Source organism: Polyodon spathula, chromosome 26, assembly GCF_017654505.1.
Source record: "Polyodon spathula isolate WHYD16114869_AA chromosome 26, ASM1765450v1, whole genome shotgun sequence".
Classification (NCBI taxonomy): domain Eukaryota; kingdom Metazoa; phylum Chordata; class Actinopteri; order Acipenseriformes; family Polyodontidae; genus Polyodon; species Polyodon spathula.
Window position 1 is genome coordinate 12,666,337 of NC_054559.1, and position 18,562 is coordinate 12,684,898.

Below are 18,562 nucleotides of genomic sequence, written 5' to 3' on the forward strand. Positions count from 1 at the left end.
CCTGATTGGCTGTGCTATTCAAGGGTATATCTTGTCTGAATTCACATTTGTTGCATTTGATGTACCATTTGTTTGAGAGAATAGATTCAGAGTAACAGATTTGATATTTCACCACACCTTAACAACTGCAGAAATTACTCCAGGCCTGAAGGAATATCTGTGGGAATAACCCTCTCCTTCGACCTGATTGGCTGTGTCCCTGGTCACGTGGTAGCCATCGAGACAATTAGTGTATTGAGTCTGTTCAACTACAATAACAATTCAAACTAAGAACTCACAACATAATTGCATGTGCCAATTTCACTGTTAAATATACTTTTGCAAAAGTTTGATGTATTAAGCAGAAAATCAACTTATTTAATTTTGTGTGTGTGTGTGTGTGTGTGTAAAACTTTATAAATACCCTTATATATACGTTCAAGAACTAAACTTATTAATGGGAACTCGATTGCAATTTGAGGTTTTTTGGAAACGACGCTAGAGATTATTAATAATAATAATAATAATAATAATAATAATAATAATCAATTCAATCTTTAAAAGAATGTAATTCCATTATATCTCTAGGTTACGAGGGCAAAATCTAAGTAAACAAAATTAATAGAATCTCATTTTGTATCGGACATGCTCTGTGAATCGACCTCAGATCTGGCACCCACACCGCGAACAGCTTGGATCTGACAAGCACAAGCAATGGGCGGGGGTTTGAATTTGTGGGTGATGTAGTTCTTGAACTCCTTCAGCGAACTGTGACAAGTACGAGAGACTACATATCCCATCATCCTCCCAGAGCAAGTAAACAGCTAATTGCAGTCGTACAGCACAGTGTGTAGGAGATTTTTATTTTCTGGTTGAAGTCTGCCTGAATCAATTGCAATTAGACTTTTTCTTTTTTCTATTTTATCTCTGATTGTATTAACGAGCGCTGTGTGGTGGGGGCACCGGCTTCCCGGCTCCTGAGTCCGACGACACCAGGCAAGATGCTTTGTGCAGCGGCTGCAGAGAGGAACAAGGATCCGATACTGAGTGTGCTCAGGGAATGCGTGGATCCGACCGTGCCGATCCAGGCGCTGGAGATAGCCTCGGGGACCGGCCAACACGTCATGCATTTTGCCCGGGCTCTGCCCAATGTCACCTGGCAGCCATCCGAGATGGAGCAAAGGTCCCTTGAGAGGTAAACCAGCTTGCAACAGCATGGCTATAGCGTAGTCGTAAATCACACAGGGGATGTTTATTCCGATGTAAGATACATAGAGAAGCGTATTTAAATCATATAGTAATTCTTTCTGTTACCCTTCTTGTGCTTTTCAGAAAGCACATCTGGTGACTAGATTATCTGGGTCCATAAATATGCAAACAACAACACGTCCTGTATTTTAATGCAATATGTGTCCATTAGGAAGTATGTGTGTGGCACAAATATAATACCATTCCTATAGTTCCTGCTCCAGCTGTGTTCCCTAAATCGTTTGCCTTTTTCTTCTTAGTATCTCTGCCTACAGAGAGGCACTGCGACTGGGGAACGTGAAGCCGCCACTCACCCTGGACTCTTCACAGAGCTGGGAGACATGGGGTGGGACTCAGCCCAGCTCTCTGCACCTGATCACCAACATCAACATGATCCACATCTCTGCGCTGAGCTGCACTGAGGTGAGCCACACCGCGTTTAGAATACAAGATCACTGGAGGAATCTAGTAAAAGTAGCACATGGGGGGGCAGGCTGACCCTCTAGTGGCATGTTTAGTATGTTATTACCCTCACCATGAAATATTATCTGCTTTGAAAGGGATGCTATGATGTAGTAGGCTTGTTTCTTTGGTTTTGTAGGGATTGTTTAAGGGAGCAGGAAAGCTTTTGAAACCCGGTGGATTGCTCCTGACTTACGGGGTAAGGAATTTGTGCAGTTTTGATCTATACATTAAGATGTCTGTTTTAAATGCTTCAAGATGTTATTTTTGTTGTTTTAATTGCAGAAGATTAGATTATTAGATGTTGAATGAACACTCTGGTCTCTGAATGTAAACTGCTTACACTGGAGCAAACTACTTTCTTTTGACAGTCTGAAAAGGTTCTGCTCATACAACACCCCCCTTCCCTTCCCTTCCCTTTTTAATGTGGTTACAGTCATTCTACTAAGTTCTGTTTTAATATTGAGATTTTCATATTATGTTCTTCTACTGCTCAGTCAGACTGACTTTCCTTGTGTTGAGAAGCAATGTAATATTGTAAACTTTTACATCATCATAAGTCAATATATTTGACCTTCCTGTCTTTCTCTCCAGCCCTATGCCATTAATGGACTGATCACCCCACAGAGCAATGTGGATTTCAATCAGAGTCTGAGACAGAGGTAAGCGTGCCCACAGGTCTGTGTGTATTTCATAGTTCCATTGAAAAAAAAAAAAAAAAGGAAATTAAGAATTCTGCCAGAAGATTTCCATCTGGTGGTCGGCAAACCAAGTCACCTCTAGAAATGTGTTTTATCAATTTCAGGATTTTTAGCTGATGGAAGATTGAACCCCTTTTTGTAACCACTTGGCACTGTCTCTCAGCTCCCACCACTAGAATCCCCTGCCTGCTAGTCCTCAGCTCTAAGCAGTGAGCCACACGGGCCCCCCAGTTGTAAGCTCTGTAGGTTGACATGCTTCAAGTCCAGTAACATGGATTCTGTTGTCTGATCTGACTCCCCGATAGGAATCCGGAGTGGGGATTGCGGGACACCTCCCTCCTGGGAGCGCTAGCGGAGCAGAACGGGATGTTCCTGGAGAGAGTGGTGCGTCTTATTTAAAATAAATGTTTGAGTCATTCCTCTTTCTTTGCTATACTAAGAACCTAGAGTCGTCTTTTTCAGTCCATGGGAGAACCAGGCTATAAGTATACAAGTATCATTTTGAATTATGTACAGCCATACATAATAGGGGACAGATGGAATGAACCTATTGTCATAGATGTAATTCAGTGTAGCTGTGCCCATGACAGCCGCACTCTTTCATAAACATCTTTTTCTTGATTTGCAGGTGGACATGCCAGCCAATAACAAGTGCCTCCTTTTCCGTAAAGAGAACAGACCGTAGACACGGCAGAATGCTGCTGCCGCACAGTCTACAAGCTACAGGGTCAAGTTGTGACTAGCTACGAGCAGATAATCCCATTTATACCATGTCTAATAAAAGAGAACCAAGTCATAAAACAGTGCACTCACGCACCCCTGGGCGGCTTTCTGAATTGTTTTTCTTTGTCGTGTGTAAAATGGGTCTGCTGTTGCATCCTGGGCATCTCTGAAACATTAGCCTTGATAGTTCTCTTCAGCAATTAAATAAAGGAGCTAGAACTGTCTGTATTTAGTAAGTACATACTGAAATTTATATGATTTTTTTTTCCTTTGTTTTATTTCTCACAAAATTGTTTGTATTACAAAGTAACATGTTAACTTTTGCATTGCCATACAAAATTGCTATAATAAATCATAAATGAGGAGTATTTTATATCACAAAATAAACTGCTTGTTTTTAAAAGGTTTATGCAGACATTAGTTACTGTTACTGACACAAAAACAGAAGAACATGTTGAACTTGGTAGCACAAATCCTTTGTCAGAACATACTAGTAACACTTTCAATACTTAATCTGAGGTAGGTTTGGATCTGAGATGCAAAGGAAGGGGTATTGCTGCAATAGCAAGTTGGCTGAAAACAGCAACGTTCAGAAAAGTACTACTGAGGTAACTGATTCAAATGATTATCAAAAACATCATCTTCTTGACCAATAAAATAGCAGGAAGGGTTAAGTTGCTGGCATAAAACAGGCTAACTAACCATATTCCAGCTTTAATGTTTTACTTTAAAAAAAAAAACGAAACACTTCACAATTACTTCAGCAACATTGACATGGTTTCTTTTCCCATAAAAACTTATCCTCAATGAATGAGGTAGCTGATTCAGTGCTTGCCAGTGTCTTCTCGCACACAACTATACACCATTGGATGAGTAAGTTTCGTAGTCCAGTGTGTTAGCAGTCAATGTCACAAGCATGGGGAGAATAGGGGTTCAGAATGCTAGAGACTCCACTGCTCCACAAAGACACACACACCCCTAGAATTTGGAACATATTTTTCTAGTTTCCAGAGGCTATCAAATAGTAAGTGTACAGTCTCCCCAATGCACAGGGATCCATAAATATATATATATATATATATATATATATATATATATATATATATATATATATAATATATATATATATATATACACACACACACACACATACATACACACACTCAATGTTTTTGCACTCAATATTTGAATCTAGCACGGTACGTATACATACACAAAGGTTTCCACGTGGTTTGACAGTACGTTGTGCTCTTGGGAAGAAAGAGAATGCTTATTTAAATAAGCGCTGGCAAACAGCCAGCCTGTGTAAAACAGAGACAAGACACTTCCAGTCACAAGAGCTCAGCTGGTTGGGACATACGCCCAGGTGGCTTGGTTTGGACCCGACGATGCTAGCACCCTAGCTGTTTGTGGGACTGAGAAAGTACAAAACTCCAGCCCAAGAAAAGGCGACATTATTGCTTTGACAAATGGCAAACTACGTACATCTGCATCTCCTCGTTGCACAAAGCCTTGAGATACCTCATTCTGCTGCCAACAAGTTCAGAAAGAGACGGACACTGCACTGCTACCCTGCCTGTCTACCGACCCCTGGAAAGAAAGGGATGGCTGGGATATTCCAAGAAGTTATTTTGCTCCCCTTTGATCCAAGATGACCTCTCAACTTCTGTTATTTATACCCTTCTATAATTTATACACTTTTCTGATCTTGTAGAGGTCTGATGGCTCTGGTCTGCACCCATATGCCAAGAGACCTTGCAGTTGTTCTTGGTGTGCACAGTTCTGAAGGCTGATCTATTCAGTTCATCTTCATTTTAGTGCAGTACTTTATCCAGTGGGGCAGGGTGGGAAAAACAGAAAAGTTATAATTTAGATTACAGCATGGAATAACCAAATAGGTTCTACTGCTTTTTTTTTTTTTTTTTTTTTTTTTTTTTTTTTTTTTAACTTGTATTCCCGAATGAATAAAAATGAACACAAGCAACACTTTGAAGGTCACCAAGGAATACAAATCAACACAGGACCAAGGTATACTGTTAACTGTTTTATTGTGAAAAAGGCTGCATTTCAGTCTTAAATAACATTAAAACTGTACAATCAAGAATAAAAAAAACAAGTTTGAGAACACCTAAAAAAAAAAAATAAAAAAAAAGCATTCTTCATTAAATTCATCCAGCAGCTTCAACCAAACAGAAATAGTGTTTACACATTAATAAAAACTTACTAGTTTTGTTCCCTCCCCTCTCCCTTGACAGGGAAGAAAAAAAGTCTCCTAAATTCTGCAAGAAATGTGCATACATTATCAAAAGTGGCTACAAGTCACCCATCGATCCATAAAACCCAATAAAGAACACTGCTTTAATACTTTCTGCAAAATCCCTTTACGTTGATTGAATTTGACTGTAATTGTGCACAAGGTATGTTTAAACAAACAAAAACAAAGGACTATTCTGGATAATATCCTCTATGACGCAATTTACCTTTGATTCAAATGGGAGTTGTATGTACTGTAGCAAAGGAGAAACTTGGTGTTCAAATACTTCTTTACACTCCTCTCACCAGTCCCTTAAAAATAAAACCAGCAGCTGTCAATTTAGCCAGTATGGTAAAAGGAAGAATTGGTCATGGGACATAGATGAGAAATGGGCGAGGATGATGTATTCTATGTGGTGCTTCATTGACAATCGGCTTTCGTTCGCCATCAGTAAATATAAGGTGTAGCAACGGAATGGAAATTGAATTGAGAAATAGACTTTAGAAGGGTAACGGAGAGTATTAATAATGCATCTGGTGAAAGCAGTTCTCAAAGCACCACAACCCTCATTTGGGTCCTAAAACAACCTAGCACTCAGCAGACATCTAGCCCGCTTCATCTGCTAGACTGGCAATAGAAGGGAGGGATGCATCAGATTCTGCAGATCTAGGGATTTCTGTGTCACCCCCAGTCTACAGGACTCCATGAAGCATGCATGTACAGTATATAAGCTCAGCCTCGGGTGGGGGTATGCCTCAAACTGCAAGCTTCATGGATATCAACACTTTTCTTTCGCTTGTATTAAGCTATGTTTTGGCACAAGGAGATGGCATCTAAACACAAGCCTGGAAGACCACTGTGTTGCATACCAGGTAAGCAAACGGAAAACATTAAGCGTGTAGCAGGCTGCTTCTCTATCACGCTCCAGTATGAATAGTTCTGTGGGTTTTACTGCACCCGATTCAGTTTCAAACAGCAGATTAGACTCATTCCTTCTCTGTCACCCAGAAAACCCATGGCAATAATAAGAAGTGCTGAATAAATCCTATTTAATATGAACTGTTGCAAACTGTTTCTCAATGTAAAACAATGGTGGGTTTTCCAACGACAGGGTCCTCAGCAGAGCCCCAGCTAGTGTACTTTAAGTAGCTCTTCCTATTTAAAAACGGTACCCTTGTGAGGACAATGCAGCTTATTATCCAAGGAGAAAATTACTCACATACAAGCCCAATAAGAAACTGGAGGGGTTTGTTTGGGAATGTGGCTGTGTGAAAAAGACAAGTTTAACCCTGCTGTGGAGAAATCATTTCTGCAAAGTATTATAATGGAAATTTGGTCCATCTTGTTTAGGTTAAAGACTGTCCTAAAACCATTACAAATACAACAAACTCAAGTATCACTTGGACCCAGATTTTGGAAATCATTACAGTAAGAATTTTAGTGATTCATGCAGTGGATTTCTCTGAGCATGGAAAAGCAGATAGGTTCAGATTTCTCTAATTTGTGTACATACATCCTCAAGCCAAGTACAGCACAGGAATTACTCCTGGTGAAAGGCAAGAGACTGACAGCACTAGAGAATGGAATTTTTTTTTGTAAAGTTTCTTAATTTGCTTAAAATCCAGGGATTGACCACTGTAACATTTATAAAATTGTCCAGATATATTTAAAGGAAAAGAACCTGCCTGCCTAGCCTTCTGAATAACACACGTTGTGATGCTCCATTTTTTCTATGATGTGTTAAAGTTTGTCCAAATGGTGTAAACTAATGACTAGTGCATTCATTAAGAATCATGAAAGTCTGAAGTGTGAATCACTCAGAAATCCAGAAACAGAGAGAGCGAGAGCTAGACAAAGTGACAAAAGAGAATTTCTCAGGCAAAACACAAACATTGATGCCTTTTGTTTTTAAGCTGTTGTAATTTTAAAGTCCAGGGGATGATGCTTTTTGATGCAACCCCTAAACCTCTCAGTCTTAAGCTCCCCTTGTCTGGAGGGCTAAACAATTCTTTGAGGTAAGCAACCCCCAAAAGTGATGCACGGTCCCTTTAACATCCCAGGGAAACACCAGCAGAAAGCAAAGCAGCACACAGAGGAATTTCAGTGCAAAAATTCATAAAGCTCTCTAGTTTCTCCAAGAAAAAAAAATAGCATAATTTAATAAAAAAAAAAAAAAAGTTTCACTGTCAGACTTCAGGCACAGTGCATTCTGGCTGAGTCAAAGAGGAATTACCCAAATTCCTGATTGGATAAAGGGGACTCTTAAGGCGATTGGGGAGATGGGGTCTTATTGGAGCCTTTGGTGCTGGTGGAGTCTTAATCCTGATTGGTAGCATGGGAATTCCAGTGGGCAGGGATTTCATATCATGTCTGTGGGAGGAACACGGAGGCTGGGTTCATTATGACTGGGGGCATTCTGAACATGCCTAAAACGGGGCCAGAGTCTATCTTGCAGAGGTCTGATGGCTCTGGTCTGCACCCGCATGCTAAGAGATCTTGCAGTTGTTCCTGGCACAGTTCTGAGGTGGGCTCTGGGGGGGCCTGATGGATTTGGAGCGTTTCAGGCTGTTCCCCTTGCTGCCCCCCGGCGCGTTAGCAAGCGAGTAGGAGCGACCATGCATCATTACAGCGTTCATCCCATTGGCCATGGAGAAGGACTTGAGGTGGCTCTTGATGGCTACGGGTAGCGGCAGCTTGTCGATGAGGTGAACCGGGGTGCATGACACGATGGCTCGGCAGCACAGGTCCTGCAGGGTGAAAACTGCAGTGGAAACAAATACAAATAAGCTATTACACACACAAAAAAACAACCTCCCCCAACAGACAGCAGCTCAAAATGGTTACTCTCCTAAACACAGGAGATCTACACACGCAGGAATGCAGACTGGTACAGTGCACTGCATACTCTGCAGTACGAGGCTGCGTTTCATAAGACCCGTATAAGAATATATTTCATTTTTAGAGATGCAATCAACTGATCTCCATTTTTTTTCTCACAATGCCAAAGGAATAACAATACTGAGCCTCTATTCACCCTCTACTCAATCAAAAGCTGGATGGCACAAATAATTTGAAAAAAAAAACAAATAAAATACAAGTGAAAATCAGGTTCATTTATTATCCAATATCCAGTTGCCTCGCTCTGTGTACATTCATACTATACAAGAGCATATATTCAATCTGTTAAATTACATTAAGCATTAGTTTTAATTCTTTGAGATCCTAAAATGAAATGACACTAACAAAATTAAACGTGAGGTCATGCAGTAACTTTCCATTTATCCACCAGAGGGCAGTCACGTTGCGCTGTCAATGACAGAAAGGGCCACACAACTCTTACAACACAGTTCTTTTTTTTCAGGATTCACGACACAATATTCAGGCTACTTGGCAAGTACACAGGAATGTTGTAGACTAGTCAGGAGCGGTTTAATATCTGGTTAAAAGAAAATCCAGATCAAACTTATTGTCTAGCTTTAATTTCAGGAAAAAAAAAAGCGTGCAGGTGCTAAAGTGACAACTAAATGGGTTGACTGCTGTCTCCACTGTTCTAGGAAAGCCTTCAGGTATTCCAACCATTCCCAGCAAGTATTTTTCATAATGGTGTGAAAAAGCCATCAAATCAAATCAGTCCCTGCTTTACAGTATTCTCATCGGCATTTGTTGGCAACTGTTAAATAAACAGCAAAGTGGTGCATTAGAAGCACTCTGGCAGTGCCTATAAAGGAACGTTTCTAATGCTGCCTAATGTATCCAGAGCAGACGCTCAGCCAACAACAGACACTACATTACAAACACTCATGAGAATTCGATTTTGTGGTTAAAAAAAAATAAATCTAAAATGTAATTACAGTGAGGGACTTGTCTCTAATTAAATGTAGCTGGAGTGAAATCAGGAGAATCTTGTTACTGGACAGGAATAGAGAGTTTTGCTGAATGCAGCTTTGCGATATACAATTTACTCCCTTTTTGTGGGCAGCTCGCAATTTTTTCTACAGAACTAACCACGGGCTTAAGGTACAATGGATCGCTTGGGAACTGAGCCTGCAAGCAGATTCTGCAACTGAAGTGAAAAAACATACGTTTGCATTACAGAATCAATAATCATTCTGTCACCCCAATTCCCACCCTCTACTCCCCTCCACCAATACTGCTCAGACTTCATCCCAACCGCCTTCAAACCAAACACCCCACACAAACTCTGCAGCCCCTCACCTCTATTGGGTTTCCAGAACTTCTCCATGCCGTGCCGCATCAGGACGATACGAGAGAGCTCCGTGAAGGATTCTATGACGTTGAAATTGCAGAGGGGGCTGACCTCGAAGAAGGTCATGCCATTCTTCTCTGCGTAGGCACGTGCCTGCTCTGTTGGCACTTGACGTTTAAATGCCAAGTGAAGCCGGTTTCCTACCAGGATCCGTGGCACTCCAGGTGCATGCTGGTAAAATACACAGGAGTTAAGTTGTGGATTGTCTCTAGAAAAGATGTGGAGGACTGGAAGCCCCTTTGCACTAGTGCTGTTCTACTATCCAAAAAAAACCTGAGGTATTGACAACACTTGCATCTCCTTCACTGAAGGACTGTTCGATACCTAGTGCTGGTATTTGCATTGACACAGCATCCACACTGCCATCACTGCCTGTACGGAAACTTTTAAGCTGTGGAATCCTGTTTCTGAAATCTGAATAACGCTAACGGTTCTCTATGGAGGAGCAGGAAGTTCAAGTGTCCGTTTCAAAAAGGAAACGTTTAAAATAACACCCTCATCCCCAAGCAAACAGGACATCCTGGAAAGGAACTGAAAAAAAAAAAAAACTCCTTCCACAGAGGCAGGAAACTGAAGAGTGAACAGGCATTAAAACAGAAGCCTGACAGAGGATTTCAACATAAGTTAAATAATAAAAGTCTTTAAAAGGGGAACTAATGCAAATCCAAAAATGTTATTTTGAAGTCACGGCGAATTTGATAAGCCACAAAATAGATAACACTACGGGCTGACATTATCCAAAAGCAGCTGTGACGGAGGCTGCCAGCCCGGCATCTCCCAGGCTTAGTTCTTTTATGGAATTCAGAATGAAACAAAGCTAAACTATCCATAAATACAAACTAAAATCTCATCTCAGACAGAACTGGAATTGAAGTTCCACTGGCCTGAGCTGAACTAGAATTAGTGTGCAGCCAATAGCACAAATATCATAGCAGAGAGGAAAAATTCAAGCCAAGAAAGGATGAACTAAAATCCTAGCACATGGGAGTGTTTGTGTGTGTGTGTGTGAACTCCAGTTCAACCTGGAACGGACATGCGTAAGACAAGTTTCTTTGTGACTCCTTACCTCGTCTATCTCGCGGATCCAACGGTCAATGCCGTCAAAGGACCAGCGGTTAGTGATGTCATAAACCAACAGGATTCCCTTGGAGGGAAACAAAAATAAATAAACACACACACACATCAGGGCATCATTACAACAGGCTAAGAAAACTGAAACCACACACTCCTTTTCAGGGGGCAGATTGCACCTCTAGTCACTTCATCCACTTAGTAGCCAGTTACAAAAGACCTTGTCTAGTGTTCCTCAAGATAGTTTGTGGTCATATCATTCTATATATATATATATATATATATATATATATATATATATATATATATATATATATATATATATATATATATATATATATATATATATATATATATATATATATATATATATATATATAATACATAACACACACACCACTTCAACTGCCCAACTGGGTAAACCTGTTCTAGTATCTGACTTCTTTCATACTGAATGGAGTTTCCAATTAATGTCTGCTGTTAGTTTTACCAATTGACAGACCCAACCTCCCAACCCCCTTGACAAAGAATGTAGTTCCCCTTACCTGTGCCCCTCTGGAGTAGGACCTGAAGATTGTGCAGAAACGACCCTGTCCTGATGTGTCCCTGAAACACAAACAGAAAGGTGGTCAGATACAAAGGAATGGTGAACAGTTTACAGTTCAAAAGCAAGACTGTGTGGGGACAACTAAAAACAGAAACACACTGGGGAAAAATAAAATTCTTCCATGATACTGCATATTTTTTTAATGATAAATGTCAATGCAACTAGCAATCAGGCAACTGTGGTTCCAACCAAATCCATACGTCACTTTGTGATCAGAGAATCATGTAGAAAATCCACATTCCTTAATACCATAACTAACTGGAGACCTTTTGAAATGTTTACTTAACAGCCAACGCCTAACATCCTCTATGGAACAGGAATTACTACAATCTTACAAATATAAAAGTCAAACCAAATAGCTGTGTTAAGACAAACACAGATCCACTTAATATGCCTAGAAAAACTATCAAACTTTAAAAATCAATATCAATTACGTTTGTTAATTCTGTAGTTTTTTTTTCTTACACCTACTCACCAAAACATTATCAAACATGAACCTAATTTACAGTAAAAAACTGATTTTCATTTTACAATAGCATTTCATCAGTGTCACTTGGAAGCACTTTAGTTTTCATAAAGAGTTGGAATCATACCACCACTGAGTCAATAACTGCAAACATTACTATGCTGACCTAGTTCGTCTGGATACTGAAGCTTTTAGAAGTGTCTGCAACCCACTGTTACCTATGTGTTTCCAGGCACAGATCTAAATGTAGCCAAATAAGTGTTTTTTTTTTAATTCTTGATAGACTATATAAAAACAAGGATTTGAATCAGAGGGATGGGAAGGAACTGAAGTGCTCTGATTGTACACTGCAACGTGTTATCATTTACACCTAGGAAACAGGAGTGGAGGAAGAGATACTAGAAGATGTACCACTGTCAGACAAATCAATTCCGTTGAGCAGACCAAAACTTGGCTCTGCTTGTAGTTTGCAATTCCAGCATTATACTGAATGTATACCTAACTCACAAAGATGTGCTTTTAAAAGCACTGAATATCCATAAACCAAACATCTTCAGCTGCAGAGCTAGTCAGCTAATGTTGGACATAAACGATTTGTCAACATGTTCCGTCTGATTCAGCCTACTGATTGGGTTTACTGAATGCTTTCACATTTCAGGAAATATACTCAGACAAAATAAAAATAAACTCGTTAACAACGTTACTTCCCGAGCAACAAGAAATAGCTGCATGTCAGCTGATTAACAAAACACAGAACAGTAATGCAGATTGGAAGCCAAAAAATAGCAAGACAATGAATTAGTTAATCTTACTGGTGCTGTTATGTTCATTTACAACAGTACAGTTTGTTTACACAACAGAATACCGGTACAGCACTGACCAGAGTTCCAGTTTGACACGTCTCCCATCCAGGAGGATTGTAGTGGTCTTGTAGTCAATTCCTGGAAGAAAAGAACAAACACGTATCAGAAAGATGGCAAAACATTTGCCCCAAAGCTGTGTCAGATCACTTTGCATTCTGTGACGAAAGAAGAGCCAATGAAGAGGGCACAGGAAAATTGAAGTGACCAAGCAATAACACGGCAGGGATTTTACCATTCCGTCACTAGATTACACATTTCAGTTTTGGTCACATGTGCTTGTATTTGATCACTGATGGCTGTACTGTACACCTGTGAGTAATGGGACCTTAAAAATAACTCAACCCACAGCTCTACAAATCAGATGGTTAAAAACCACTTGTAATGTAAACTAGTCTTTATTCAATTGAAAACATAAATCCACACTAATTGGAATTATAAAACATTAAATATGGTTAACGTTTGTGGTACTTTATGGTGGTTACTGACAGTTTATCAGGCCGGGGGTGTCGCATTTAAATCTTGACTGTTTTGGATAAATATGTTAAGCATTATTAGCATACAGTTTGATTATATTGTAAAGCTGCTGCTAGGGTGTTCCTGTAAAGGAACGAATAACTAAAACCACTCCTGTTTAAATATTTACTTGGCAAATACTGTATTCTAAAGCAGACAAATCAACATCGCTGTAAGGTCGTCATGCTACCCTCTTATGAAACTGTACTCGATACAATAATAAAATTATAAAAAGCAACACAGCACTAATACCTGCATTTCTAACATGAAAAATATATAGAGACAATAAAAACACCTAAACATCTGTTTGGGTATTTTAAAATTTCTTTCATGGGAAAAGGGGTCAAGTCAAGTGAATTGAGTAACCATTTCCAATGTTTTTTGGATATGCAGATTTCTTTTTTTTTGTGTTTTATCGTTTATTAGTTAAAACCAAAAATCAGTAGCTCTACACATACTATAAAGACACCACTGCAATTATTTCTCAGAATAAAACTGTATTCAGCTACATTTCAGCACAGAGCTATGTGAAGTCATCTTCGTGGGGGGGCTGATAGAGTAGACAGTGATAATTGTATAGTATGCCGATTAGTAAGCTCACACATCCGCGCAGTGGGATATAACACATGCCTAGAAAAAAAAATCCATACCAGTATACAGGTTTTGAAATAAAGGGGGGAGGGGGGGGAGCAAATCCATAATCTTTCCATGTCTTCAGTAATTAGCAAAGTTGGAAGTTAAAGCTACACTATATTAAAACTACGCGCCCACCCCCATTCCTCTCAGTGTCAAAGTGATTATGCTCTCATACACTGTAATTTTTCAGCCAGCTGTCGCCCCCTGTGAAGCCTTCTATACCAGGGCGAAATGCAATTAATTATTGGCTCCTGTTCCGCCTCTGTGCAAATGGCTCCCACTGAGCAGCAGCCCTGAGACAGGATAACAATAAAAGCAGCTGCCCTGAGACAGGATAACAATAACAGCAGCAGGTGGCAAGGGGGTTGCAGCACGAGGAGGGGTTACTTAGCCCTAAAGTCATGCTGGGTGTCTGTTTATGACCTGGGGACTGAGCAGCAAGCTGGACTTCTGTGGTTAGAGCAATGGGACCGGGAGGATTAGTGGTGTAGGGTTGCGATTGGGAGGCAGTGTTGTAAAATACATAAAGCTGCAGGGGCAGGAGTGGTGAAAGACTAGTAGGCAGTGTTGCTTGGAGGCAAGAGCCAAGGGACAAGTAGTAGTGTTTAAGAGTAGGAGCAGCACAGATGCAGGAAAGTCACACAACACGCTCTGAACGTGGTGGTTTTCTCCAGAAAAACAAAATGTAAATTTAACCAGAAACATTAGCCTTCCTTCCATCTTGACTGGCTCAAATACATGTCTAGGGTTGTGTGTAAATATGTGATCTTGAGGAAGATTTCAGTAAACATAGAACTTACTTGTTGGTACCACTGCTCCGTTTACATCCTATGACAGACTGACAGCTGACAAAGAAACCTGCTTCAAACTAGCACCTTATGTAGCCTAAATCAGCATTTGTGTGTCAGTACAAGTTTAGCTAGAGGATTTTCAATGAAAATACAGTGAATCAAAAACAGTAACAGCATTCGCAAGAAATTAAGTCACAAACTTGAACTTTTATTTGAACATATTTTTTTTAATAAATTACGTGAAGATAAAGTACTGTACATAGTGTGGCTTAGTTTGGTTTTTGCAACTGGTACCAGTCTTGGTTATCCCATGATGAAAAAACCCACCAATAATGCAATATATCCCCTTTATTTTTTATTTTATTTTTAATATGTGTGCATTTTCATGATCGGATATTTGTTCAATTTAAATATTCATTTTCAAAATGTAATAAAAGTCATTCTATTTCTCAGAATGCACAGAGACATTTCTTTCAATTCAGCTTACACTATACAACGCTTTGCTGTGGAGAAGGCGAATGAAGAAATTAAAAGTTTGTCTCTGGATAACACTAGCTGGAGGGGGGAGGGGCGGATGGTGCTTAGTTTTTTTTTTTTTTTTTTTTTTTTTTTTTTTTTTATTAAATTAAAATGATTAGCGTTAGTGTATATTTTGTGCAGGTGGTCCACAAACAAAAGTTTGCAAGCCAGTGCCTTATGGCATAAAAGAGATGCTGGTTTTACTTTTGAATTGTATGATCTTACTATACTACAAACAATACTGTGGATACCCCTTTCCTGTCAATAAATGAAAGGCTAGCATTATCACTCAGGATTAAGGGTTAATAAAATATCATGCTAATGTAACTATAATAGACTAGGCCTAGTTTATCAAGCAAATAAGATTACAGGCCTGATTATAATGTGTAGTACCAAGAACAGCTGTTTTCAGAGCTTGAACAAATTCCTTTTACTGACCACCAAATGTAACTATCTTCCATTTATTAATGCTGTCGTGAAGGCTGCAGTTTGTTTAAAAAGATTAATAAAAAAAGTCACTTTAAAATGCTCAGTACTGAGAAGGCAATATTGCTTAGTAAAACTGAAATTCACAACTTTAGAAAACCCCACTTAATTTTGCTGCAATACAAATTTTGTCTGACCTGCTTTTGTTTGGTACTAGTTCTTGGTCTGCCAGGCATCCAATTAATTCTTGTGGCGGCAGAGCTGCACAGTTCTCTATGTTGGGACCAGAGTCTGTGCTGCACAATGAAACCTGGCAAAATTGCTTAATTCCAGAGAGTCTAGGCTGCTGGCCACCCAGTTACTTCATTTAAGTCTATTCTATTGAATCTGGCAGCCCTGCTAAATTCTTGGTCTCAGACTCTTGTTCTTTGACTCTTACACAACAAAAATTCTGTTCAGTTTTTAGATAGTTATCTTGGTCTTCTACTGTAGTCTCCCCACAACTACAGTAACATCGATCAAGCCAGGACAAGTTAAGTCTCTCTCTTTTTTGAAGACCTTCTTAATTGCATATTACCTTTATTTGGGTCCGACTAGTCAAGGCAAGTTTTGCCCATTGTTCTCAGAACTGTAGTCTTGTAATAAGTCATTACAATCAATTATGAAAGTGGCCTGGAGGACAGAATGAGTCTATGCCAATCTATTCGCAAAAAGCTATTGTCACTGAATCATCCCTGTACTGTATTCTGACTATTCAGGGTAATAGGATACATGGAGTCGCATACTCATTTTTCCCCTGCCATAACATATGACCCAAGGGTGATCTTGTCATTGTAGTTTCGAAAGGATTAACATGATATAGAACTTAAATCCCTGTTTAATATAAAGCCACAGAGGCCAGAACCAATGCCAAGGGAAACACAATTACTCACTACTACTATCTGAGACTATCACATACTCATTTAAAAAAAAATTAACACAGGAGACTGGTAGAAAGGTTCGTGAGGTTGTAAAGACTGTCACTTCATAGTCATCAAGCCATTACACACAACTAACTACTGGCAAAGGCTGCTGAGCCTACATTAACTTAATTCTCACTTTAATAATCTTTAGCAGGTTGGGCCATGCACAGTTATTTTTTAAACCCATACTAAACTTAATGCTTATATCCAGTGCCTAGTGGATTAATTAAAAAGTCAATTTGAATAACACTGATCTAGAACTGCATATTCCACAATACAGGCTGCCAATGAATGCAGGGCTGTGAGTTTAAAAGAGGTGCATATAATACAACCTGCAGGTCACTTTATACCAGCCTGCACATCTTATGTAGGTCAAGAATGATTATGCGGCTTTTGCAAACGTGAAATTTAAAACGTTAGACAATTATTCTTTTACTGTCTGTACATTTTTCTGTGCAGATCACTGCTGTAATTCCAACAATTTGTAAACCACCGAGGGTTTTCATTATTATGCTTGTCTTAAGTATATTCTCATTTTATAGATTAAATAAAATCTATAACTTTCCAAAAAACAGCCCCTTAATATGCCTGCAGGTTAGATCGTTTTGGGGCCCAGTCGAATTTAAAGGTTATACCCTAGTGTCAAATTTGCACGATTGTTTGTGCAAGCCAAATAAGTATCAAATGGTACAACTTTTAAGAACATGAACCTTCTTAAGCGAGTTACTTGTTTTGTAACAATAACATCTTTTTTACTTTACTGTTTTATTTAACTCACAAAAATATACAAACCGAATATACAAATCTACCATAGTGTCTCTTGGACGGTGCTTCCTCTCTTCCACCAGACTGCACTAGATACAGACTACAAAATAGTTCCTAGAAAAGCCACGTAGATCATAACTTGGAATTTGCCATACCGACCTACATCACAGGAACGCCTTAGGCTAAACTGTACCCTATATGTATTGTGGTGGCAAGCAGTGAAAAGTGATGGTTGTTTTGAGTCACTCACCGCTGCTGTTGGCATATGGGGACTCGGCCGACCCGTCTTGAAGACTGCCCAAGATCTCCCCTTTTCCCACGTCGCTGTCTCCCACCAGCAGGAACTTGAGGAGATAGTCGTAGCTCTTGACGGGGCTGCCCTGAGTACCCATCCTTCCTCGCATCGGTACCTGACAGCAAGCCTGGAGATATTGGTGCTCCCCCTAAAGAAGCACACTATCCCTACTGATCCAGAACAATGGGTGAATGGGAGTCCTCTCTACTGTAATATTTTTGGATCGCAGCTTTAAAAGCCCCTTGTTTATTCCTATATGCAGTCCCCAGTGGCTCTGAATGAGACTAAATGTGGCCTCTGATCAGACCAGGAAACTCCTTATGCTAGAGACACAAAAACTGATTTGTTGACACAGTTGACTTATAACATAAGAACCTTATTCCTGGCATTAAAGGACACAAGGGATGCCACGTACACCAGAGGCAGCTCTATGTTAGGATACTACAGACCTTTCAAAATTAAATAACACCAGTAGCTCTCAATTATACGTCTAGGGTTCAGAATAAACAGAAAATAAAGATACACGATGTATTTATCTTCCGATTGAAGTCCAACTTCGCTTGCCAACAGCAAATTACCAGAATACTGGTTTTAATGTCGACCACTGCCGAGAGCCAACCATCTGTTAAAAATAGTTCAAATTGACCAGCCCTGCTATTAAAATATACCTGATTGCTGCTTTACAAAAATAATAAATGCTAGGAAACGCAGAATGCAATCCGGTACCCCCCTCTCCACGGAGATAAAAATCCATCTTTGTTTCTTATGATAATGCGGTCCCCTGGCAAAATCTAAGGCTTCATTGTTTTCGTTTTGGGGTTAAAAAAAGGCAACAAAGAAAGTCTTTCATAAATATCGAAGAAAATGCTGCAAGAAAATTCGGCATAAACAAAAGAGCAAATGTTGGTTTTAGTCTGCATTCAAAAGGGCCGCAACCTTTTTAGGAAAGACACCCCACATCACATACCGTACAAAGAAACCACGCCGTGCAGGAACACCGTGTAGGTTATATTT

At 39.6% G+C, this 18,562-nt stretch overlaps 2 protein-coding genes across 2 annotated transcripts; one reads left to right on the forward strand and one right to left on the reverse strand.

The window, feature by feature from the left end:
• The first annotated feature begins 782 nt into the window (after positions 1-782).
• On the forward strand, positions 783-3,193 carry mettl26 (methyltransferase like 26). Its single transcript, XM_041229845.1, has 6 exons — positions 783-1,174; positions 1,488-1,650; positions 1,829-1,888; positions 2,284-2,351; positions 2,696-2,774; positions 3,019-3,193. The coding sequence occupies exons 1-6, from the start codon at positions 981-983 to the stop codon at positions 3,073-3,075; spliced, it is 621 nt and encodes a 206-aa protein (XP_041085779.1). The 5' UTR covers positions 783-980; the 3' UTR covers positions 3,076-3,193.
• Positions 3,194-5,400: 2,207 nt separating this feature from the next.
• LOC121300727 (ras-related protein Rab-40C) lies at positions 5,401-18,562 on the reverse strand. Its single transcript, XM_041229472.1, has 6 exons — positions 17,504-18,562; positions 12,659-12,719; positions 11,251-11,311; positions 10,701-10,778; positions 9,583-9,805; positions 5,401-8,128 (listed from the first exon to the last, which is right to left on the reverse strand). The coding sequence occupies exons 1-6, from the start codon at positions 17,655-17,657 to the stop codon at positions 7,854-7,856; spliced, it is 852 nt and encodes a 283-aa protein (XP_041085406.1). The 5' UTR covers positions 17,658-18,562; the 3' UTR covers positions 5,401-7,853.

What these genes read in the sequence shown, in the direction of transcription:
- mettl26 (XM_041229845.1), top strand. Translation starts at nt 981, where the DNA reads ATGCTTTGTGCAGCGGCTGCAGAGAGGAACAAGGATCCGATACTGAGT. An exon ending in AATCAGAGTCTGAGACAGAG is followed by an intron (nt 2,352 to 2,695) that starts GTAAGCGTGCCC and finishes ACTCCCCGATAG; the next exon opens with GAATCCGGAGTGGGGATTGC. An exon ending in GGATGTTCCTGGAGAGAGTG is followed by an intron (nt 2,775 to 3,018) that starts GTGCGTCTTATT and finishes CTTGATTTGCAG; the next exon opens with GTGGACATGCCAGCCAATAA.
- LOC121300727 (XM_041229472.1), bottom strand. Translation starts at nt 17,657, where the DNA reads ATGCGAGGAAGGATGGGTACTCAGGGCAGCCCCGTCAAGAGCTACGAC. An exon ending in CCTACTCCAGAGGGGCACAG is followed by an intron (nt 10,779 to 11,250) that starts GTAAGGGGAACT and finishes TTTCCCTCCAAG; the next exon opens with GGAATCCTGTTGGTTTATGA. An exon ending in GTTCTGGAAACCCAATAGAG is followed by an intron (nt 8,129 to 9,582) that starts GTGAGGGGCTGC and finishes TTTCCACTGCAG; the next exon opens with TTTTCACCCTGCAGGACCTG.